The sequence below is a fragment of the Salmo salar genome, chromosome 18 (genome assembly GCF_965601325.2).
Source record: "Salmo salar chromosome 18, fSalSal1, whole genome shotgun sequence".
Lineage (NCBI taxonomy): Eukaryota > Metazoa > Chordata > Actinopteri > Salmoniformes > Salmonidae > Salmo > Salmo salar.
The window spans coordinates 1,130,727-1,157,405 of record NC_138308.1 but is presented as its reverse complement, the minus strand read 5'-3'; the positions used below and the strand labels follow the sequence as shown (position 1 = coordinate 1,157,405).

The 26,679-nt window shown below is 44.9% G+C and overlaps 1 protein-coding gene across 4 annotated transcripts in view; it reads left to right on the top strand.

Moving 5' to 3' along the window:
* The window catches only part of wipi2 (WD repeat domain, phosphoinositide interacting 2), an 81,301-nt gene that overhangs the window by 17,272 nt on the left and 37,350 nt on the right, over window positions 1–26,679 (top strand). The window contains exons 2-6 of one of the 4 annotated variants that reach the window (XM_082964658.1): window positions 3,180–3,262; window positions 3,713–3,882; window positions 4,791–4,887; window positions 8,691–8,788; window positions 10,010–10,102. In XM_082964658.1, coding sequence (XP_082820784.1) covers window positions 3,180–3,262; window positions 3,713–3,882; window positions 4,791–4,887; window positions 8,691–8,788; window positions 10,010–10,102 — 541 coding nt within the window. The other 3 variants (XM_082964660.1, XM_082964661.1, XM_082964659.1) reach the window with 3 other exon arrangements.

Sequence of the window (26,679 nt, the reverse complement as noted above, 5' to 3'; positions counted from 1 at the left end):
TGTCCCCTCGGTTAGACCAGTGTCTCCAGCCTGTCTCTGTCCCCTCGGTTAGACCAGTGTCTCCAGCCTGTCTCTGTCCCCTCGGTTAGACCAGTGTCTCCAGCCTGTCTCTGTCTCTGTCCCCTCGGTTAGACCAGTGTCTCCAGCCTGTCTCTGTCCCCTCGGTTAGACCAGTGTCTCCAGCCTGTCTCTGTCCCCTCGGTTAGACCAGTGTCTCCAGCCTGTCTCTGTCCCCTCGGTTAGACCAGTGTCTCCAGCCTGTCTCTGTCCCCTCGGTTAGACCAGTGTCTCCAGCCTGTCTCTGTCCCCTCGGTTAGACCAGTGTCTCCAGCCTGTCTCTGTCCCCTCGGTTAGACCAGTGTCTCCAGCCTGTCTCTGTCTCTGTCCCCTCGGTTAGACCAGTGTCTCCAGCCTGTCTCTGTCCCCTCGGTTAGACCAGTGTCTCCAGCCTGTCTCTGTCCCCTCGGTTAGACCAGTGTCTCCAGCCTGTCTCTGTCCCCTCGGTTAGACCAGTGTCTCCAGCCTGTCTCTGTCCCCTCGGTTAGACCAGTGTCTCCAGCCTGTCTCTGTCCCCTCGGTTAGACCAGTGTCTCCAGCCTGTCTCTGTCTCTGTCCCCTCGGTTAGACCAGTGTCTCCAGCCTGTCTCTGTCTCTGTCCCCTCGGTTAGACCAGTGTCTCCAGCCTGTCTCTGTCCCCTCGGTTAGACCAGTGTCTCCAGCCTGTCTCTGTCCCCTCGGTTAGACCAGTGTCTCCAGCCTGTCTCTGTCCCCTCGGTTAGACCAGTGTCTCCAGCCTGTCTCTGTCCCCTCGGTTAGACCAGTGTCTCCAGCCTGTCTCTGTCCCCTCGGTTAGACCAGTGTCTCCAGCCTGTCTCTGTCCCCCTCGGTTAGACCAGTGTCTCCAGCCTGTCTCTGTCCCCTCGGTTAGACCAGTGTCTCCAGCCTGTCTCTGTCTCTGTCCCCTCGGTTAGACCAGTGTCTCCAGCCTGTCTCTGTCCCCTCGGTTAGACCAGTGTCTCCAGCCTGTCTCTGTCCCCTCGGTTAGACCAGTGTCTCCAGCCTGTCTCTGTCCCCTCGGTTAGACCAGTGTCTCCAGCCTGTCTCTGTCCCCTCGGTTAGACCAGTGTCTCCAGCCTGTCTCTGTCCCCTCGGTTAGACCAGTGTCTCCAGCCTGTCTCTGTCCCCTCGGTTAGACCAGTGTCTCCAGCCTGTCTCTGTCCCCTCGGTTAGACCAGTGTCTCCAGCCTGTCTCTGTCCCCTCGGTTAGACCAGTGTCTCCAGCCTGTCTCTGTCCCCTCGGTTAGACCAGTGTCTCCAGCCTGTCTCTGTCCCCTCGGTTAGACCAGTGTCTCCAGCCTGTCTCTGTCCCCTCGGTTAGACCAGTGTCTCCAGCCTGTCTCTGTCTCTGTCCCCTCGGTTAGACCAGTGTCTCCAGCCTGTCTCTGTCCCCTCGGTTAGACCAGTGTCTCCAGCCTGTCTCTGTCCCCTCGGTTAGACCAGTGTCTCCAGCCTGTCTCTGTCTCTGTCCCCTCGGTTAGACCAGTGTCTCCAGCCTGTCTCTGTCTCTGTCCCCTCGGTTAGACCAGTGTCTCCAGCCTGTCTCTGTCCCCTCGGTTAGACCAGTGTCTCCAGCCTGTCTCTGTCTCTGTCCCCTCGGTTAGACCAGTGTCTCCAGCCTGTCTCTGTCCCCTCGGTTAGACCAGTGTCTCCAGCCTGTCTCTGTCTCTGTCCCCTCGGTTAGACCAGTGTCTCCAGCCTGTCTCTGTCCCCTCGGTTAGACCAGTGTCTCCAGCCTGTCTCTGTCTCTGTCCCCTCGGTTAGACCAGTGTCTCCAGCCTGTCTCTGTCCCCTCGGTTAGACCAGTGTCTCCAGCCTGTCTCTGTCCCCTCGGTTAGACCAGTGTCTCCAGCCTGTCTCTGTCCCCTCGGTTAGACCAGTGTCTCCAGCCTGTCTCTGTCCCCTCGGTTAGACCAGTGTCTCCAGCCTGTCTCTGTCCGTCCCCTCGGTTAGACCAGTGTCTCCAGCCTGTCTCTGTCCCCTCGGTTAGACCAGTGTCTCCAGCCTGTCTCTGTCTCTGTCCCCTCGGTTAGACCAGTGTCTCCAGCCTGTCTCTGTCCCCTCGGTTAGACCAGTGTCTCCAGCCTGTCTCTGTCCCCTCGGTTAGACCAGTGTCTCCAGCCTGTCTCTGTCCCCTCGGTTAGACCAGTGTCTCCAGCCTGTCTCTGTCTCTGTCCCCTCGGTTAGACCAGTGTCTCCAGCCTGTCTCTGTCCCCTCGGTTAGACCAGTGTCTCCAGCCTGTCTCTGTCCCCTCGGTTAGACCAGTGTCTCCAGCCTGTCTCTGTCCCCTCGGTTAGACCAGTGTCTCCAGCCTGTCTCTGTCCCCTCGGTTAGACCAGTGTCTCCAGCCTGTCTCTGTCCCCTCGGTTAGACCAGTGTCTCCAGCCTGTCTCTGTCCCTGTCCCCTCGGTTAGACCAGTGTCTCCAGCCTGTCTCTGTCTCTGTCCCCTCGGTTAGACCAGTGTCTCCAGCCTGTCTCTGTCCCCTCGGTTAGACCAGTGTCTCCAGCCTGTCTCTGTCCCCTCGGTTAGACCAGTGTCTCCAGCCTGTCTCTGTCCCCTCGGTTAGACCAGTGTCTCCAGCCTGTCTCTGTCCCCTCGGTTAGACCAGTGTCTCCAGCCTGTCTCTGTCTCTGTCCCCTCGGTTAGACCAGTGTCTCCAGCCTGTCTCTGTCTCTGTCCCCTCGGTTAGACCAGTGTCTCCAGCCTGTCTCTGTCCCCTCGGTTAGACCAGTGTCTCCAGCCTGTCTCTGTCTCTGTCCCCTCGGTTAGACCAGTGTCTCCAGGCTGTCTCTGTCTCTGTCCCCTCGGTTAGACCAGTGTCTCCAGCCTGTCCCAGGTATCTGTCCTAACCTGTGTGTGTGTGTGTGTGTGTGTGTGTGTGTGTGTGTGTGTGTGTGTGTGTGTGTGTGTGTGTGTGTGTGTGTGTGTGTGTGTGTGTGGTTGTGTGTGTGTGTGTGTGGTTGTGTGTGGTTGTGTGTGTGTGTGTGTGTGTGTGTGTGTGTGTGTGTGTGTGTGTGTGTGGTTGTGTGTGTGTGTGTGTGGTTGTGTGTGTGTGTGTGTGTGTGTGTGGTGTGTGTGTGTGTGTGGTGTGTGTGTGTGTGTGTGTGTGTGCTCTCCAGGTCTTTAGCTGTTGGAACCAAATCAGGCTATAAGTTCTTCTCCCTGTCGTCTGTGGACAAATTGGAGCAGATTTATGAATGTAGTGAGTATCAATATCCTATTGATTAGTGAGTATCAATATCCTATTGATTAGTGAGTATCAATATCCTATTGATTGATGAATGTAGTGAGTATCAATATCCTATTGATTATATTATAGTATATATCATTGGGGTATTGTGACGTCATTAGGGGGTATTGTGATGTCATTATGGGGTATTGTGATGTCATTAGGGGGTATTGTGATGTCATTATGGGGCATTGTGACGTCATTAGGGGGTATTGTGATGTCATTATGGGGCATTGTGACGTCATTAGGGGGTATTGTGATGTCTCTAGAATATTCCAGCAACAGGGTTTATACTGTTTGGTACTAATGGTGTGTGTGTGTGTGTGTGTGTGTGTGTGTGTGTGTGTGTGTGTGTGTGTCTCTGTGTGTGTGTGTGTGTGTGTGTGTGTCTCTGTGTGTGTGTGTGTGTGCGCGCGCGCCCAGCGGACACAGAGGATGTGTGTATCGTAGAGCGTCTGTTCAGCAGCAGTCTGGTGGCGATCGTCAGTCTGAAGGCTCCTCGGAAGCTGAAGGTCTGTCACTTCAAGAAGGGGACGGAGATCTGCAACTACAGTTACAGCAACACTATCCTGGCTGTGAAGCTCAACAGACAGGTAGGAACTCACCTTTCGGTGTGTGTGTGTTGTGTAACGGAGATCTGCAACTATAGTTACAGCAACACTATCCTGGCTGTGAAGCTCAACAGACAGGTAGGAACTCACCTTTCGGTGTGTGTGTGTGTGTTGTGTAACGGAGATCTGTAACTATAGTTACAGCAACACTATCCTGGCTGTGAAGCTCAACAGACAGGTAGGAACTCACCTTTCGGTGTGTGTGTGTTGTGTAACGGAGATCTGTAACTACAGTTACAGGAACACACCTTTTTAAACATGGAACTTGGACTGCAGTTGGAGGAGAACGAGGGACGGTTTGTCGAAAGGTGGAGAAGTTTTTAAAATGTGGCTCGTTTCAGGAAACTAGGCGCAAGGCGGGCGCGTCGCAGGAGAGACGTTTCAACTTAAAAATAAAAATGTTATGTTTTTTTTGGGGTGTAGAAATGCCTTCTGGAACATTTTCAGATATTATACATTTCTGGTTTTGTCATTTTAATTTTAATTTTAAGTTAAAGCGTCCTGTTAGCTAGCTAGCTAACGTTACGTGTATGATCTCTGTAGTAATATTATTTGTATCTCGGAGCCATTTGCATTGCTAGTTATAGCGTCCTGTTAGCTAGCTAGCTAACGTTACGTGTATGATCTGTGTAGTAATATTATTTGTATCTCAGAGCCATTTGTATTGCTAGTTATAGCTTAATGTTAGCTAGCTAGCGAACATTTGAACCTGGTTGGTTATCTACCTGCAGGGTAGTAACGTTATGAGACAGACCAGACAGACCAGACAGACCAGACAGACAGACAGACAGACAGACAGACAGACAGACAGACAGACAGACAGACAGACAGACAGACAGACAGACAGACAGTAATATGTGATCGTGAGCAGGACTTTATGTTTGTTCCAGAGGCTGATAGTATGTCTGGAAGAGTCTCTGTACGTCCACAACATCAGAGACATGAAGGTCCTACACACCATCAGAGAGACTCCACCCAACCCCTCAGGTAAACACCTTCACCTACAGCTAAATCTACACCTTCACCTACAGCTAAATCTACACCTTCACCTACAGCTAAATCTACACCTTCACCTACAGCTAAATCTACACCTTCACCTACAGCTAAATCTACACCTTCACCTACAGCTAAATCTACACCTTATTAACCTACTAGCTAAATCTACACCTTCACCTACAGCTAAATCTACACCTTATTAACCTACTAGCTAAATCTACACCTTATTAACCTACTAGCTAAATCTACACCTTATTACACCTACTAGCTAAATCTACACCTTATTAACCTACTACTAAATCTACACCTTATTAACCTACTACTAAATCTACACCTTATTAACCTACTACTAAATCTACACCTTATTAACCTACTACTAAATCTACACCTTATTAACCTACTACTAAATCTACACCTTATTAACCTACTACTAAATCTACACCTTATTAACCTACTACTAAATCTACACCTTATTAACCTACTACTAAATCTACACCTTATTAACCTACTACTAAATCTACACCTTATTAACCTACTACTAAATCTACACCTCATTAACCTACTACTAAATCTACACCTCATTAACCTACTACTAAATCTACACCTCATTAACCTACTACTAAATCTACACCTCATTAACCTACTACTAAATCTACACCTTATTAACCTACTACTAAATCTACACCTTATTAACCTACTACTAAATCTACACCTTATTAACCTACTACTAAATCTACACCTTATTAACCTACTACTAAATCTACACCTTATTAACCTACTACTAAATCTACACCTTATTAACCTACTACTAAATCTACACCTTATTAACCTACTACTAAATCTACACCTTATTAACCTACTACTAAATCTACACCTTATTAACCTACTACTAAATCTACACCTTATTAACCTACTACTAAATCTACACCTTATTAACCTACTACTAAATCTACACCTTATTAACCTACTACTAAATCTACACCTTATTAACCTACTACTAAATCTACACCTTATTAACCTACTACTAAATCTACACCTCATTAACCTACTACTAAATCTACACCTCATTAACCTACTACTAAATCTACACCTCATTAACCTACTACTAAATCTACACCTTATTAACCTACTACTAAATCTACACCTTATTAACCTACTACTAAATCTACACCTTATTAACCTACTACTAAATCTACACCTTATTAACCTACTACTAAATCTACACCTTATTAACCTACTACTAAATCTACACCTTATTAACCTACTACTAAATCTACACCTTATTAACCTACTACTAAATCTACACCTCATTAACCTACTACTAAATCTACACCTCATTAACCTACTACTAAATCTACACCTCATTAACCTACTACTAAATCTACACCTCATTAACCTACTACTAAATCTACACCTCATTAACCTACTACTAAATCTACACCTTATTAACCTACTACTAAATCTACACCTTATTAACCTACTACTAAATCTACACCTTATTAACCTACTACTAAATCTACACCTTATTAACCTACTACTAAATCTACACCTTATTAACCTACTACTAAATCTACACCTTATTAACCTACTACTAAATCTACACCTTATTAACCTACTACTAAATCTACACCTTATTAACCTACTACTAAATCTACACCTTATTAACCTACTACTAAATCTACACCTTATTAACCTACTACTAAATCTACACCTTATTAACCTACTACTAAATCTACACCTTATTAACCTACTACTAAATCTACACCTTATTAACCTACTACTAAATCTACACCTTATTAACCTACTACTAAATCTACACCTTATTAACCTACTACTAAATCTACACCTTATTAACCTACTACTAAATCTACACCTTATTAACCTACTACTAAATCTACACCTTATTAACCTACTACTAAATCTACACCTTATTAACCTACTACTAAATCTACACCTTATTAACCTACTACTAAATCTACACCTTATTAACCTACTACTAAATCTACACCTTATTAACCTACTACTAAATCTACACCTTATTAACCTACTACTAAATCTACACCTTATTAACCTACTACTAAATCTACACCTTATTAACCTACTACTAAATCTACACCTTATTAACCTACTACTAAATCTACACCTTATTAACCTACTACTAAATCTACACCTTATTAACCTACTACTAAATCTACACCTTATTAACCTACTACTAAATCTACACCTTATTAACCTACTACTAAATCTACACCTTATTAACCTACTACTAAATCTACACCTTATTAACCTACTACTAAATCTACACCTTATTAACCTACTACTAAATCTACACCTTATTAACCTACTACTAAATCTACACCTTATTAACCTGCTACTAAATCTACACCTTATTAACCTGCTACTAAATCTACACCTTATTAACCTGCTACTAAATCTACACCTTATTAACCTGCTACTAAATCTACACCTTATTAACCTGCTACTAAATCTACACCTTATTAACCTACTACTAAATCTACACCTTCTGTAATAACTGTGTGTTCTCTCCCCGGGGCTGTGTGCTCTGTCCTCCTGTATAATAACTGTGTGTTCTCTCCCCGGGGCTGTGTGCTCTGTCCTCCTGTAATAACTGTGTGTTCTCTGTCCTCCTGTATAATAACTGTGTGTTCTCTCCCCGGGGCTGTGTGCTCTGTCCTCCTGTAATAACTGTGTGTTCTCTCCCCAGGGCTGTGCGCTCTGTCCTCCTGTAATAACTGTGTGTTCTCTCCCCAGGGCTGTGTGCTCTGTCCTCCTGTAATAACTGTGTGTTCTCTCCCCGGGGCTGTGCGCTCTGTCCTCCTGTAATAACTGTGTGTTCTCTCCCCGGGGCTGTGTGCTCTGTCCTCCTGTAATAACTGTGTGTGCTCTGTCCTCCTGTAATAACTGTGTGTTCTCTCCCCGGGGCTGTGTGCTCTGTCCTCCTGTATAATAACTGTGTGTTCTCTGTCCTCCTGTATAATAACTGTGTGTTCTCTCCCCGGGGCTGTGCGCTCTGTCCTCCTGTAATAACTGTGTGTTCTCTCCCCAGGGCTGTGTGCTCTGTCCTCCTGTAATAACTGTGTGTTCTCTCCCCAGGGCTGTGTGCTCTGTCCTCCTGTAATAACTGTGTGTTCTCTCCCCAGGGCTGTGTGCTCTGTCCTCCTGTATAATAACTGTGTGTTCTCTCCCCGGGGCTGTGTGCTCTGTCCTCCTGTAATAACTGTGTGTTCTCTCCCCGGGGCTGTGTGCTCTGTCCTCCTGTAATAACTGTGTGTGCTCTGTCCTCCTGTATAATAACTGTGTGTTCTCTGTCCTCCTGTAATAACTGTGTGTTCTCTCCCCAGGGCTGTGTGCTCTGTCCTCCTGTAATAACTGTGTGTTCTCTCCCCAGGGCTGTGTGCTCTGTCCTCCTGTATAATAACTGTGTGTTCTCTGTCCTCCTGTATAATAACTGTGTGTTCTCTCCCCAGGGCTGTGTGCTCTGTCCTCCTGTGTAATAACTGTGTGTTCTCTGTCCTCCTGTAATAACTGTGTGTTCTCTCCCCGGGGCTGTGTTCTCTGTCCTCCTGTAATAACTGTGTGTTCTCTCCCCAGGGCTGTGTGCTCTGTCCTCCTGTATAATAACTGTGTGCGCTCTGTCCTCCTGTAATAACTGTGTGTTCTCTCCCCAGGGCTGTGCGCTCTGTCCTCCTGTAATAACTGTGTGTGCTCTGTCCTCCTGTAATAACTGTGTGTGCTCTGTCCTCCTGTATAATAACTGTGTGCTCTCTCCCCAGGGCTGTGCGCTCTGTCCATCAGTAGCGATAACTGCTACTTGGCTTATCCCGGCAGCGCTACGATCGGAGAGGTCCAGGTGTTCGACACGGTCAATCTGGTACGACTACACACACACACACACACACACACACACACACACAGACACACACACACACACACACACACACACACACACACACACACACACACACACACACACACACACACACACACACACACACACAGACACACACACACACACACACACACCCAGACACACTCTCTCACTCCAGAGAGCAGCCAACATGATCCCAGCCCATGACAGTTCAGTCTCTCTGTGTGTTTATATCTGTGTTTCCAGAGAGCAGCCAACATGATCCCAGCCCATGACAGTTCAGTCTCTCTCTGTGTGTTTATATCTGTGTTTCCAGAGAGCAGCCAACATGATCCCAGCCCATGACAGTTCAGTCTCTCTCTGTGTGTTTATATCTGTGTTTCCAGAGAGCAGCCAACATGATCCCAGCCCATGACAGTTCAGTCTCTCTCTGTGTGTTTATATCTGTGTTTCCAGAGAGCAGCCAACATGATCCCAGCCCATGACAGTTCAGTCTCTCTCTGTGTGTTTATATCTGTGTTTCCAGAGAGCAGCCAACATGATCCCAGCCCATGACAGTTCAGTCTCTCTGTGTGTTTATATCTGTGTTTCCAGAGAGCAGCCAACATGATCCCAGCCCATGACAGTTCAGTCTCTCTCTGTGTGTTTATATCTGTGTTTCCAGAGAGCAGCCAACATGATCCCAGCCCATGACAGTTCAGTCTCTCTCTGTGTGTTTATATCTGTGTTTCCAGAGAGCAGCCAACATGATCCCAGCCCATGACAGTTCAGTCTCTCTCTGTGTGTTTATATCTGTGTTTCCAGAGAGCAGCCAACATGATCCCAGCCCATGACAGTTCAGTCTCTCTCTGTGTGTTTATATCTGTGTTTCCAGAGAGCAGCCAACATGATCCCAGCCCATGACAGTTCAGTCTCTCTCTGTGTGTTTATATCTGTGTTTCCAGAGAGCAGCCAACATGATCCCAGCCCATGACAGTTCAGTCTCTCTCTGTGTGTGTTTATATCTGTGTTTCCAGAGAGCAGCCAACATGATCCCAGCCCATGACAGTTCAGTCTCTCTGTGTGTTTATATCTGTGTTTCCAGAGAGCAGCCAACATGATCCCAGCCCATGACAGTTCAGTCTCTCTCTGTGTGTTTATATCTGTGTTTCCAGAGAGCAGCCAACATGATCCCAGCCCATGACAGTTCAGTCTCTCTCTGTGTGTTTATATCTGTGTTTCCAGAGAGCAGCCAACATGATCCCAGCCCATGACAGCCCATTAGCAGCCGTTGTGTTCGACGCCAGCGGATCCAAACTGGCCACAGCCTCGGAGAAGGTGGGGACACATTAAACTGTTGCACTGAACTACTGAGGTGGTGTCAGCCGGTCCCTCTGCCCCGACCCTTAACCCCCGACCCTTAACCCCGACCCTTAACCCCGACCCTTAACCCCGACCCTTAACCCTACTGTTGTGTAATGTATCCTTGTGATCTGATAGGGGACGGTAATGTGTAATGTGATCTGATAGGGGACGGTAATGTGTAATGTGATCTGATAGGGGACGGTAATGTGTAATGTGATCTGATAGGGGACGGTAATGTGTAATGTGATCTGATAGGGGACGGTAATGTGTAATGTGATCTGATAGGGGACGGTAATGTGTAATGTGATCTGATAGGGGACGGTAATGTGTAATGTGATCTGATAGGGGACGGTAATGTGTAATGTGATCTGATAGGGGACGGTAATGTGTAATGTGATCTGATAGGGGACGGTAATGTGTAATGTGATCTGATAGGGGACGGTAATGTGTAATGTGATCTGATAGGGGACGGTGGTGTGTAATGTGATCTGATAGGGGACGGTAATGTGTAATGTGATCTGATAGGGGACGGTAATGTGTAATGTGATCTGATAGGGGACGGTAATGTGTAATGTGATCTGATAGGGGACGGTAATGTGTAATGTGATCTGATAGGGGACGGTAATGTGTAATGTGATCTGATAGGGGACGGTAATGTGTAATGTGATCTGATAGGGGACGGTAATGTGTAATGTGATCTGATAGGGGACGGTAATGTGTAATGTGATCTGATAGGGGACGGTAATGTGTAATGTGATCTGATAGGGGACGGTAATGTGTAATGTGATCTGATAGGGGACGGTAATGTGTAATGTGATCTGATAGGGGACGGTAATGTGTAATGTGATCTGATAGGGGACGGTAATGTGTAATGTGATCTGATAGGGGACGGTAATGTGTAATGTGATCTGATAGGGGACGGTAATGTGTAATGTGATCTGATAGGGGACGGTAATGTGTAATGTGATCTGATAGGGGACGGTAATGTGTAATGTGATCTGATAGGGGACGGTAATGTGTAATGTGATCTGATAGGGGACGGTAATGTGTAATGTGATCTGATAGGGGACGGTAATGTGTAATGTGATCTGATAGGGGACGGTAATGTGTAATGTGATCTGATAGGGGACGGTAATGTGTAATGTGATCTGATAGGGGACGGTAATGTGTAATGTGATCTGATAGGGGACGGTAATGTGTAATGTGATCTGATAGGGGACGGTAATGTGTAATGTGATCTGATAGGGGACGGTAATGTGTAATGTGATCTGATAGGGGACGGTAATGTGTAATGTGATCTGATAGGGGACGGTAATGTGTAATGTGATCTGATAGGGGACGGTAATGTGTAATGTGATCTGATAGGGGACGGTAATGTGTAATGTGATCTGATAGGGGACGGTAATGTGTAATGTGATCTGATAGGGGACGGTAATGTGTAATGTGATCTGATAGGGGACGGTAATGTGTAATGTGATCTGATAGGGGACGGTAATGTGTAATGTGATCTGATAGGGGACGGTAATGTGTAATGTGATCTGATAGGGGACGGTAATGTGTAATGTGATCTGATAGGGGACGGTAATGTGTAATGTGATCTGATAGGGGACGGTAATGTGTAATGTGATCTGATAGGGGACGGTAATGTGTAATGTGATCTGATAGGGGACGGTAATGTGTAATGTGATCTGATAGGGGACGGTAATGTGTAATGTGATCTGATAGGGGACGGTAATGTGTAATGTGATCTGATAGGGGACGGTAATGTGTAATGTGATCTGATAGGGGACGGTAATGTGTAATGTGATCTGATAGGGGACGGTAATGTGTAATGTGATCTGATAGGGGACGGTAATGTGTAATGTGATCTGATAGGGGACGGTAATGTGTAATGTGATCTGATAGGGGACGGTAATGTGTAATGTGATCTGATAGGGGACGGTAATGTGTAATGTGATCTGATAGGGGACGGTAATGTGTAATGTGATCTGATAGGGGACGGTAATGTGTAATGTGATCTGATAGGGGACGGTAATGTGTAATGTGATCTGATAGGGGACGGTAATGTGTAATGTGATCTGATAGGGGACGGTAATGTGTAATGTGATCTGATAGGGGACGGTAATGTGTAATGTGATCTGATAGGGGACGGTAATGTGTAATGTGATCTGATAGGGGACGGTAATGTGTAATGTGATCTGATAGGGGACGGTAATGTGTAATGTGATCTGATAGGGGACGGTAATGTGTAATGTGATCTGATAGGGGACGGTAATGTGTAATGTGATCTGATAGGGGACGGTAATGTGTAATGTGATCTGATAGGGGACGGTAATGTGTAATGTGATCTGATAGGGGACGGTAATGTGTAATGTGATCTGATAGGGGACGGTAATGTGTAATGTGATCTGATAGGGGACGGTAATGTGTAATGTGATCTGATAGGGGACGGTAATGTGTAATGTGATCTGATAGGGGACGGTAATGTGTAATGTGATCTGATAGGGGACGGTAATGTGTAATGTGATCTGATAGGGGACGGTAATGTGTAATGTGATCTGATAGGGGACGGTAATGTGTAATGTGATCTGATAGGGGACGGTAATGTGTAATGTGATCTGATAGGGGACGGTAATGTGTAATGTGATCTGATAGGGGACGGTAATGTGTAATGTGATCTGATAGGGGACGGTAATGTGTAATGTGATCTGATAGGGGACGGTAATGTGTAATGTGATCTGATAGGGGACGGTAATGTGTAATGTGATCTGATAGGGGACGGTAATGTGTAATGTGATCTGATAGGGGACGGTAATGTGTAATGTGATCTGATAGGGGACGGTAATGTGTAATGTGATCTGATAGGGGACGGTAATGTGTAATGTGATCTGATAGGGGACGGTAATGTGTAATGTGATCTGATAGGGGACGGTAATGTGTAATGTGATCTGATAGGGGACGGTAATGTGTAATGTGATCTGATAGGGGACGGTAATGTGTAATGTGATCTGATAGGGGACGGTAATGTGTAATGTGATCTGATAGGGGACGGTAATGTGTAATGTGATCTGATAGGGGACGGTAATGTGTAATGTGATCTGATAGGGGACGGTAATGTGTAATGTGATCTGATAGGGGACGGTAATGTGTAATGTGATCTGATAGGGGACGGTAATGTGTAATGTGATCTGATAGGGGACGGTAATGTGTAATGTGATCTGATAGGGGACGGTAATGTGTAATGTGATCTGATAGGGGACGGTAATGTGTAATGTGATCTGATAGGGGACGGTAATGTGTAATGTGATCTGATAGGGGACGGTAATGTGTAATGTGATCTGATAGGGGACGGTAATGTGTAATGTGATCTGATAGGGGACGGTAATGTGTAATGTGATCTGATAGGGGACGGTAATGTGTAATGTGATCTGATAGGGGACGGTAATGTGTAATGTGATCTGATAGGGGACGGTAATGTGTAATGTGATCTGATAGGGGACGGTAATGTGTAATGTGATCTGATAGGGGACGGTAATGTGTAATGTGATCTGATAGGGGACGGTAATGTGTAATGTGATCTGATAGGGGACGGTAATGTGTAATGTGATCTGATAGGGGACGGTAATGTGTAATGTGATCTGATAGGGGACGGTAATGTGTAATGTGATCTGATAGGGGACGGTAATGTGTAATGTGATCTGATAGGGGACGGTAATGTGTAATGTGATCTGATAGGGGACGGTAATGTGTAATGTGATCTGATAGGGGACGGTAATGTGTAATGTGATCTGATAGGGGACGGTAATGTGTAATGTGATCTGATAGGGGACGGTAATGTGTAATGTGATCTGATAGGGGACGGTAATGTGTAATGTGATCTGATAGGGGACGGTAATGTGTAATGTGATCTGATAGGGGACGGTAATGTGTAATGTGATCTGATAGGGGACGGTAATGTGTAATGTGATCTGATAGGGGACGGTAATGTGTAATGTGATCTGATAGGGGACGGTAATGTGTAATGTGATCTGATAGGGGACGGTAATGTGTAATGTGATCTGATAGGGGACGGTAATGTGTAATGTGATCTGATAGGGGACGGTAATGTGTAATGTGATCTGATAGGGGACGGTAATGTGTAATGTGATCTGATAGGGGACGGTAATGTGTAATGTGATCTGATAGGGGACGGTAATGTGTAATGTGATCTGATAGGGGACGGTAATGTGTAATGTGATCTGATAGGGGACGGTAATGTGTAATGTGATCTGATAGGGGACGGTAATGTGTAATGTGATCTGATAGGGGACGGTAATGTGTAATGTGATCTGATAGGGGACGGTAATGTGTAATGTGATCTGATAGGGGACGGTAATGTGTAATGTGATCTGATAGGGGACGGTAATGTGTAATGTGATCTGATAGGGGACGGTAATGTGTAATGTGATCTGATAGGGGACGGTAATGTGTAATGTGATCTGATAGGGGACGGTAATGTGTAATGTGATCTGATAGGGGACGGTAATGTGTAATGTGATCTGATAGGGGACGGTTGTGTAATGTGATCTGATAGGGGACGGTATGTGTAATGTGATCTGATAGGGGACGGTAATGTGATCTGATAGGGGACGGTAATGTGATCTGATAGGGGACGGTAATGTGTAATGTGATCTGATAGGGGACGGTAATGTGTAATGTGATCTGATAGGGGACGGTAATGTGTAATGTGATCTGATAGGGGACGGTAATGTGTAATGTGATCTGATAGGGGACGGTAATGTGTAATGTGATCTGATAGGGGACGGTAATGTGTAATGTGATCTGATAGGGGACGGTAATGTGTAATGTGATCTGATAGGGGACGGTAATGTGTAATGTGATCTGATAGGGGACGGTAATGTGTAATGTGATCTGATAGGGGACGGTAATGTGTAATGTGATCTGATAGGGGACGGTAATGTGTAATGTGATCTGATAGGGGACGGTAATGTGTAATGTGATCTGATAGGGGACGGTAATGTGTAATGTGATCTGATAGGGGACGGTAATGTGTAATGTGATCTGATAGGGGACGGTAATGTGTAATGTGATCTGATAGGGGACGGTAATGTGTAATGTGATCTGATAGGGGACGGTAATGTGTAATGTGATCTGATAGGGGACGGTAATGTGTAATGTGATCTGATAGGGGACGGTAATGTGTAATGTGATCTGATAGGGGACGGTAATGTGTAATGTGATCTGATAGGGGACGGTAATGTGTAATGTGATCTGATAGGGGACGGTAATGTGTAATGTGATCTGATAGGGGACGGTAATGTGTAATGTGATCTGATAGGGGACGGTAATGTGTAATGTGATCTGATAGGGGACGGTAATGTGTAATGTGATCTGATAGGGGACGGTAATGTGTAATGTGATCTGATAGGGGACGGTAATGTGTAATGTGATCTGATAGGGGACGGTAATGTGTAATGTGATCTGATAGGGGACGGTAATGTGTAATGTGATCTGATAGGGGACGGTAATGTGTAATGTGATCTGATAGGGGACGGTAATGTGTAATGTGATCTGATAGGGGACGGTAATGTGTAATGTGATCTGATAGGGGACGGTAATGTGTAATGTGATCTGATAGGGGACGGTAATGTGTAATGTGATCTGATAGGGGACGGTAATGTGTAATGTGATCTGATAGGGGACGGTAATGTGTAATGTGATCTGATAGGGGACGGTAATGTGTAATGTGATCTGATAGGGGACGGTAATGTGTAATGTGATCTGATAGGGGACGGTAATGTGTAATGTGATCTGATAGGGGACGGTAATGTGTAATGTGATCTGATAGGGGACGGTAATGTGTAATGTGATCTGATAGGGGACGGTAATGTGTAATGTGATCTGATAGGGGACGGTAATGTGTAATGTGATCTGATAGGGGACGGTAATGTGTAATGTGATCTGATAGGGGACGGTAATGTGTAATGTGATCTGATAGGGGACGGTAATGTGTAATGTGATCTGATAGGGGACGGTAATGTGTAATGTGATCTGATAGGGGACGGTAATGTGTAATGTGATCTGATAGGGGACGGTAATGTGTAATGTGATCTGATAGGGGACGGTAATGTGTAATGTGATCTGATAGGGGACGGTAATGTGTAATGTGATCTGATAGGGGACGGTAATGTGTAATGTGATCTGATAGGGGACGGTAATGTGTAATGTGATCTGATAGGGGACGGTAATGTGTAATGTGATCTGATAGGGGACGGTAATGTGTAATGTGATCTGATAGGGGACGGTAATGTGTAATGTGATCTGATAGGGGACGGTAATGTGTAATGTGATCTGATAGGGGACGGTAATGTGTAATGTGATCTGATAGGGGACGGTAATGTGTAATGTGATCTGATAGGGGACGGTAATGTGTAATGTGATCTGATAGGGGACGGTAATGTGTAATGTGATCTGATAGGGGACGGTAATGTGTAATGTGATCTGATAGGGGACGGTGGTGTGTAATGTGATCTGATAGGGGACGGTAATGTGTAATGTGATCTGATAGGGGACGGTAATGTGTAATGTGATCTGATAGGGGACGGTAATGTGTAATGTGATCTGATAGGGGACGGTAATGTGTAATGTGATCTGATAGGGGACGGTAATGTGTAATGTGATCTGATAGGGGACGGTGGTGTGTAATGTGATCTGATAGGGGACGGTAATGTGTAATGTGATCTGATAGGGGACGGTAATGTGTAATGTGATCTGATAGGGGACGGTAATGTGTAATGTGATCTGATAGGGGACGGTAATGTGTAATGTGATCTGATAGGGGACGGTAATGTGTAATGTGATCTGATAGGGGACGGTAATGTGTAATGTGATCTGATAGGGGACGGTAATGTGTAATGTGATCTGATAGGGGACGGTAATGTGTAATGTGATCTGATAGGGGACGGTAATGTGTAATGTGATCTGATAGGGGACGGTAGTGTGTAATGTGATCTGATAGGGGACGGTAATGTGTAATGTGATCTGATAGGGGACGGTAATGTGTAATGTGATCTGATAGGGGACGGTAATGTGTAATGTGATCTGATAGGGGACGGTAATGTGTAATGTGATCTGATAGGGGACGGTAATGTGTAATGTGATCTGATAGGGGACGGTAATGTGTAATGTGATCTGATAGGGGACGGTAATGTGTAATGTGATCTGATAGGGGACGGTAATGTGTAATGTGATCTGATAGGGGACGGTAATGTGTAATGTGATCTGATAGGGGACGGTAATGTGTAATGTGATCTGATAGGGGACGGTAATGTGTAATGTGATCTGATAGGGGACGGTAATGTGTAATGTGATCTGATAGGGGACGGTAATGTGTAATGTGATCTGATAGGGGACGGTAATGTGTAATGTGATCTGATAGGGGACGGTAATGTGTAATGTGATCTGATAGGGGACGGTAATGTGTAATGTGATCTGATAGGGGACGGTAATGTGTAATGTGATCTGATAGGGGACGGTAATGTGTAATGTGATCTGATAGGGGACGGTAATGTGTAATGTGATCTGATAGGGGACGGTAATGTGTAATGTGATCTGATAGGGGACGGTAATGTGTAATGTGATCTGATAGGGGACGGTAATGTGTAATGTGATCTGATAGGGGACGGTAATGTGTAATGTGATCTGATAGGGGACGGTAATGTGTAATGTGATCTGATAGGGGACGGTAATGTGTAATGTGATCTGATAGGGGACGGTAATGTGTAATGTGATCTGATAGGGGACGGTAATGTGTAATGTGATCTGATAGGGGACGGTAATGTGTAATGTGATCTGATAGGGGACGGTAATGTGTAATGTGATCTGATAGGGGACGGTAATGTGTAATGTGATCTGATAGGGGACGGTAATGTGTAATGTGATCTGATAGGGGACGGTAATGTGTAATGTGATCTGATAGGGGACGGTAATGTGTAATGTGATCTGATAGGGGACGGTAATGTGTAATGTGATCTGATAGGGGACGGTAATGTGTAATGTGATCTGATAGGGGACGGTAATGTGTAATGTGATCTGATAGGGGACGGTTGTGTAATGTGATCTGATAGGGGACGGTAATGTGTAATGTGATCTGATAGGGGACGGTAATGTGATCTGATAGGGGACGGTAATGTGTAATGTGATCTGATAGGGGACGGTAATGTGTAATGTGATCTGATAGGGGACGGTAATGTGTAATGTGATCTGATAGGGGACGGTAATGTGTAATGTGATCTGATAGGGGACGGTAATGTGTAATGTGATCTGATAGGGGACGGTAATGTGTAATGTGATCTGATAGGGGACGGTAATGTGTAATGTGATCTGATAGGGGACGGTAATGTGTAATGTGATCTGATAGGGGACGGTAATGTGTAATGTGATCTGATAGGGGACGGTAATGTGTAATGTGATCTGATAGGGGACGGTAATGTGTAATGTGATCTGATAGGGGACGGTAATGTGTAATGTGATCTGATAGGGGACGGTAATGTGTAATGTGATCTGATAGGGGACGGTAATGTGTAATGTGATCTGATAGGGGACGGTAATGTGTAATGTGATCTGATAGGGGACGGTAATGTGTAATGTGATCTGATAGGGGACGTATGTAATGTGATCTGATAGGGGACGGTAATGTGTAATGTGATCTGATAGGGGACGGTTGTGTAATGTGATCTGATAGGGGACGGTAATGTGTAATGTGATCTGATAGGGGACGGTAATGTGTAATGTGATCTGATAGGGGACGGTAATGTGTAATGTGATCTGATAGGGGACGGTAATGTGTAATGTGATCTGATAGGGGACGGTAATGTGTAATGTGATCTGATAGGGGACGGTAATGTGTAATGTGATCTGATAGGGGACGGTAATGTGTAATGTGATCTGATAGGGGACGGTAATGTGTAATGTGATCTGATAGGGGACGGTAATGTGTAATGTGATCTGATAGGGGACGGTAATGTGTAATGTGATCTGATAGGGGACGGTAATGTGTAATGTGATCTGATAGGGGACGGTAATGTGTAATGTGATCTGATAGGGGACGGTGGTGTGTAATGTGATCTGATAGGGGACGGTAATGTGTAATGTGATCTGATAGGGGACGGTAATGTGTAATGTGATCTGATAGGGGACGGTAATGTGTAATGTGATCTGATAGGGGACGGTAATGTGTAATGTGATCTGATAGGGGACGGTAATGTGTAATGTGATCTGATAGGGGACGGTAATGTGTAATGTGATCTGATAGGGGACGGTAATGTGTAATGTGATCTGATAGGGGACGGTAATGTGTAATGTGATCTGATAGGGGACGGTAATGTGTAATGTGATCTGATAGGGGACGGTAATGTGTAATGTGATCTGATAGGGGACGGTAATGTGTAATGTGATCTGATAGGGGACGGTAATGTGTAATGTGATCTGATAGGGGACGGTAATGTGTAATGTGATCTGATAGGGGACGGTAATGTGTAATGTGATCTGATAGGGGACGGTAATGTGTAATGTGATCTGATAGGGGACGGTAATGTGTAATGTGATCTGATAGGGGACGGTAATGTGTAATGTGATCTGATAGGGGACGGTAATGTGTAATGTGATCTGATAGGGGACGGTAATGTGTAATGTGATCTGATAGGGGACGGTAATGTGTAATGTGATCTGATAGGGGACGGTAATGTGTAATGTGATCTGATAGGGGACGGTAATGTGTAATGTGATCTGATAGGGGACGGTAATGTGTAATGTGATCTGATAGGGGACGGTAATGTGTAATGTGATCTGATAGGGGACGGTAATGTGTAATGTGATCTGATAGGGGACGGTAATGTGTAATGTGATCTGATAGGGGACGGTAATGTGTAATGTGATCTGATAGGGGACGGTAATGTGTAATGTGATCTGATAGGGGACGGTAATGTGTAATGTGATCTGATAGGGGACGGTAATGTGTAATGTGATCTGATAGGGGACGGTAATGTGTAATGTGATCTGATAGGGGACGGTAATGTGTAATGTGATCTGATAGGGGACGGTAAGGTGTGTAATGTGATCTGATAGGGGACGGTAATGTGTAATGTGATCTGATAGGGGACGGTAATGTGTAATGTGATCTGATAGGGGACGGTAATGTGTAATGTGATCTGATAGGGGACGGTAATGTGTAATGTGATCTGATAGGGGACGGTAATGTGTAATGTGATCTGATAGGGGACGGTGGTGTGTAATGTGATCTGATAGGGGACGGTAATGTGTAATGTGATCTGATAGGGGACGGTAATGTGTAATGTGATCTGATAGGGGACGGTAATGTGTAATGTGATCTGATAGGGGACGGTAATGTGTAATGTGATCTGATAGGGGACGGTGGTGTGTAATGTGATCTGATAGGGGACGGTAATGTGTAATGTGATCTGATAGGGGACGGTAATGTGTAATGTGATCTGATAGGGGACGGTAATGTGTAATGTGATCTGATAGGGGACGGTAATGTGTAATGTGATCTGATAGGGGACGGTAATGTGTAATGTGATCTGATAGGGGACGGTAATGTGTAATGTGATCTGATAGGGGACGGTAATGTGTAATGTGATCTGATAGGGGACGGTAATGTGTAATGTGATCTGATAGGGGACGGTAATGTGTAATGTGATCTGATAGGGGACGGTAATGTGTAATGTGATCTGATAGGGGACGGTAATGTGTAATGTGATCTGATAGGGGACGGTAATGTGTAATGTGATCTGATAGGGGACGGTATGTGTAATGTGATCTGATAGGGGACGGTAATGTGTAATGTGATCTGATAGGGGACGGTAATGTGTAATGTGATCTGATAGGGGACGGTAATGTGTAATGTGATCTGATAGGGGACGGTAATGTGTAATGTGATCTGATAGGGGACGGTAATGTGTAATGTGATCTGATAGGGGACGGTAATGTGTAATGTGATCTGATAGGGGACGGTAATGTGTAATGTGATCTGATAGGGGACGGTAATGTGTAATGTGATCTGATAGGGGACGGTAATGTGTAATGTGATCTGATAGGGGACGGTAATGTGTAATGTGATCTGATAGGGGACGGTAATGTGTAATGTGATCTGATAGGGGACGGTAATGTGTAATGTGATCTGATAGGGGACGGTAATGTGTAATGTGATCTGATAGGGGACGGTAATGTGTAATGTGATCTGATAGGGGACGGTAATGTGTAATGTGATCTGATAGGGGACGGTAATGTGTAATGTGATCTGATAGGGGACGGTAATGTGTAATGTGATCTGATAGGGGACGGTAATGTGTAATGTGATCTGATAGGGGACGGTAATGTGTAATGTGATCTGATAGGGGACGGTAATGTGTAATGTGATCTGATAGGGGACGGTAATGTGTAATGTGATCTGATAGGGGACGGTAATGTGTAATGTGATCTGATAGGGGACGGTAATGTGTAATGTGATCTGATAGGGGACGGTAATGTGTAATGTGATCTGATAGGGGACGGTAATGTGTAATGTGATCTGATAGGGGACGGTAATGTGTAATGTGATCTGATAGGGGACGGTAATGTGTAATGTGATCTGATAGGGGACGGTAATGTGTAATGTGATCTGATAGGGGACGGTAATGTGTAATGTGATCTGATAGGGGACGGTAATGTGTAATGTGATCTGATAGGGGACGGTAATGTGTAATGTGATCTGATAGGGGACGGTAATGTGTAATGTGATCTGATAGGGGACGGTAATGTGTAATGTGATCTGATAGGGGACGGTAATGTGTAATGTGATCTGATAGGGGACGGTAATGTGTAATGTGATCTGATAGGGGACGGTAATGTGTAATGTGATCTGATAGGGGACGGTAATGTGTAATGTGATCTGATAGGGGACGGTAATGTGTAATGTGATCTGATAGGGGACGGTAATGTGTAATGTGATCTGATAGGGGACGGTAATGTGTAATGTGATCTGATAGGGGACGGTAATGTGTAATGTGATCTGATAGGGGACGGTAATGTGTAATGTGATCTGATAGGGGACGGTTGTGTAATGTGATCTGATAGGGGACGGTATGGTAATGTGATCTGATAGGGGACGGTAATGTGTAATGTGATCTGATAGGGGACGGTAATGTGTAATGTGATCTGATAGGGGACGGTAATGTGTAATGTGATCTGATAGGGGACGGTAGGTGTGTAATGTGATCTGATAGGGGACGGTATGTGTAATGTGATCTGATAGGGGACGGTAATGTGTAATGTGATCTGATAGGGGACGGTAATGTGTAATGTGATCTGATAGGGGACGGTAATGTGTAATGTGATCTGATAGGGGACGGTAATGTGTAATGTGATCTGATAGGGGACGGTAATGTGTAATGTGATCTGATAGGGGACGGTAGGTGTGTAATGTGATCTGATAGGGGACGGTAATGTGTAATGTGATCTGATAGGGGACGGTAATGTGTAATGTGATCTGATAGGGGACGGTAATGTGTAATGTGATCTGATAGGGGACGGTAATGTGTAATGTGATCTGATAGGGGACGGTAATGTGTAATGTGATCTGATAGGGGACGGTAATGTGTAATGTGATCTGATAGGGGACGGTAATGTGTAATGTGATCTGATAGGGGACGGTAAGTGTGTAATGTGATCTGATAGGGGACGGTAATGTGTAATGTGATCTGATAGGGGACGGTAATGTGTAATGTGATCTGATAGGGGACGGTAATGTGTAATGTGATCTGATAGGGGACGGTAATGTGTAATGTGATCTGATAGGGGACGGTAATGTGTAATGTGATCTGATAGGGGACGGTAATGTGTAATGTGATCTGATAGGGGACGGTAATGTGTAATGTGATCTGATAGGGGACGGTAATGTGTAATGTGATCTGATAGGGGACGGTAATGTGTAATGTGATCTGATAGGGGACGGTAATGTGTAATGTGATCTGATAGGGGACGGTAATGTGTAATGTGATCTGATAGGGGACGGTAATGTGTAATGTGTGATCTGATAGGGGACGGTAATGTGTAATGTGATCTGATAGGGGACGGTAATGTGTAATGTGATCTGATAGGGGACGGTAATGTGTAATGTGATCTGATAGGGGACGGTAATGTGTAATGTGATCTGATAGGGGACGGTAATGTGTAATGTGATCTGATAGGGGACGGTAGTGTGTAATGTGATCTGATAGGGGACGGTAATGTGTAATGTGATCTGATAGGGGACGGTAATGTGTAATGTGATCTGATAGGGGACGGTAATGTGTAATGTGATCTGATAGGGGACGGTAATGTGTAATGTGATCTGATAGGGGACGGTAATGTGATCTGATAGGGGACGGTAATGTGATCTGATAGGGGACGGTAATGTGTAATGTGATCTGATAGGGGACGGTAATGTGTAATGTGATCTGATAGGGGACGGTAATGTGTAATGTGATCTGATAGGGGACGGTAATGTGTAATGTGATCTGATAGGGGACGGTAATGTGATCTGATAGGGGACGGTAATGTGATCTGATAGGGGACGGTAATGTGTAATGTGATCTGATAGGGGACGGTAGTGTGTAATGTGATCTGATAGGGGACGGTAATGTGTAATGTGATCTGATAGGGGACGGTAATGTGTAATGTGATCTGATAGGGGACGGTAATGTGTAATGTGATCTGATAGGGGACGGTAATGTGTAATGTGATCTGATAGGGGACGGTAATGTGTAATGTGATCTGATAGGGGACGGTAATGTGTAATGTGATCTGATAGGGGACGGTAGGTGTGTAATGTGATCTGATAGGGGACGGTAATGTGTAATGTGATCTGATAGGGGACGGTAATGTGTAATGTGATCTGATAGGGGACGGTAATGTGTAATGTGATCTGATAGGGGACGGTAATGTGTAATGTGATCTGATAGGGGACGGTAATGTGTAATGTGATCTGATAGGGGACGGTAATGTGTAATGTGATCTGATAGGGGACGGTAATGTGTAATGTGATCTGATAGGGGACGGTAATGTGTAATGTGATCTGATAGGGGACGGTAATGTGTAATGTGATCTGATAGGGGACGGTAATGTGACTGATAGGGACGGTAATGTGATCTGATAGGGGACGGTAATGTGTAATGTGATCTGATAGGGGACGGTAATGTTGATCTGATAGGGGACGGTAATGTGATCTGATAGGGGACGGTAATGTGTAATGTGATCTGATAGGGGACGGTAATGTGTAATGTGATCTGATAGGGGACGGTAATGTGTAATGTGATCTGATAGGGGACGGTAATGTGTAATGTGATCTGATAGGGGACGGTAATGTGTAATGTGATCTGATAGGGGACGGTAATGTGTAATGTGATCTGATAGGGGACGGTAATGTGTAATGTGATCTGATAGGGGACGGTAATGTGTAATGTGATCTGATAGGGGACGGTAATGTGTAATGTGATCTGATAGGGGACGGTAATGTGTAATGTGATCTGATAGGGGACGGTAATGTGTAATGTGATCTGATAGGGGACGGTAATGTGTAATGTGATCTGATAGGGGACGGTAATGTGTAATGTGATCTGATAGGGGACGGTAGTGTGTAATGTGATCTGATAGGGGACGGTAATGTGTAATGTGATCTGATAGGGGACGGTAATGTGTAATGTGATCTGATAGGGGACGGTAATGTGTAATGTGATCTGATAGGGGACGGTAGTGTGTAATGTGATCTGATAGGGGACGGTAATGTGTAATGTGATCTGATAGGGGACGGTAATGTGTAATGTGATCTGATAGGGGACGGTAGGTGTGTAATGTGATCTGATAGGGGACGGTAATGTGTAATGTGATCTGATAGGGGACGGTAATGTGTAATGTGATCTGATAGGGGACGGTAGTGTGTAATGTGATCTGATAGGGGACGGTAATGTGTAATGTGATCTGATAGGGGACGGTAATGTGTAATGTGATCTGATAGGGGACGGTAATGTGTAATGTGATCTGATAGGGGACGGTAATGTGTAATGTGATCTGATAGGGGACGGTAATGTGTAATGTGATCTGATAGGGGACGGTAATGTGTAATGTGATCTGATAGGGGACGGTAATGTGTAATGTGATCTGATAGGGGACGGTAATGTGTAATGTGATCTGATAGGGGACGGTAATGTGTAATGTGATCTGATAGGGGACGGTAATGTGTAATGTGATCTGATAGGGGGACGGTAATGTGTAATGTGATCTGATAGGGGACGGTAATGTGTAATGTGATCTGATAGGGGACGGTAATGTGTAATGTGATCTGATAGGGGACGGTAATGTGTAATGTGATCTGATAGGGGACGGTAATGTGTAATGTGATCTGATAGGGGACGGTAATGTGTAATGTGATCTGATAGGGGACGGTAATGTAGTAATGTGATGATCTGATAGGGGACGGTAATGTGTAATGTGATCTGATAGGGGACGGTAATGTGTAATGTGATCTGATAGGGGACGGTAATGTGTAATGTGATCTGATAGGGGACGGTAATGTGTAATGTGATCTGATAGGGGACGGTAATGTGTAATGTGATCTGATAGGGGACGGTAATGTGTAATGTGATCTGATAGGGGACGGTAATGTGTAATGTGATCTGATAGGGGACGGTAATGTGTAATGTGATCTGATAGGGGACGGTAATGTGTAATGTGATCTGATAGGGGACGGTAATGTGTAATGTGATCTGATAGGGGACGGTAATGTGTAATGTGATCTGATAGGGGACGGTAATGTGTAATGTGATCTGATAGGGGACGGTAATGTGTAATGTGATCTGATAGGGGACGGTAATGTGTAATGTGATCTGATAGGGGACGGTAATGTGTAATGTGATCTGATAGGGGACGGTATTGTGTAATGTGATCTGATAGGGGACGGTGGTGTGTAATGTGATCTGATAGGGGACGGTAATGTGATCTGATAGGGGACGGTAATGTGATCTGATAGGGGACGGTAATGTGTAATGTGATCTGATAGGGGACGGTGATGTGTAATGTGATCTGATAGGGGACGGTAATGTGTAATGTGATCTGATAGGGGACGGTAATGTGTAATGTGATCTGATAGGGGACGGTAATGTGTAATGTGATCTGATAGGGGACGGTAATGTGTAATGTGATCTGATAGGGGACGGTAATGTGTAATGTGATCTGATAGGGGACGGTAATGTGTAATGTGATCTGATAGGGGACGGTAATGTGTAATGTGATCTGATAGGGGACGGTAATGTGTAATGTGATCTGATAGGGGACGGTAATGTGTTAATGTGATCTGATAGGGGACGGTAATGTGTAATGTGATCTGATAGGGGACGGTAATGTGTAATGTGATCTGATAGGGGACGGTAATGTGTAATGTGATCTGATAGGGGACGGTAGTGTGTAATGTGATCTGATAGGGGACGGTAATGTGTAATGTGATCTGATAGGGGACGGTA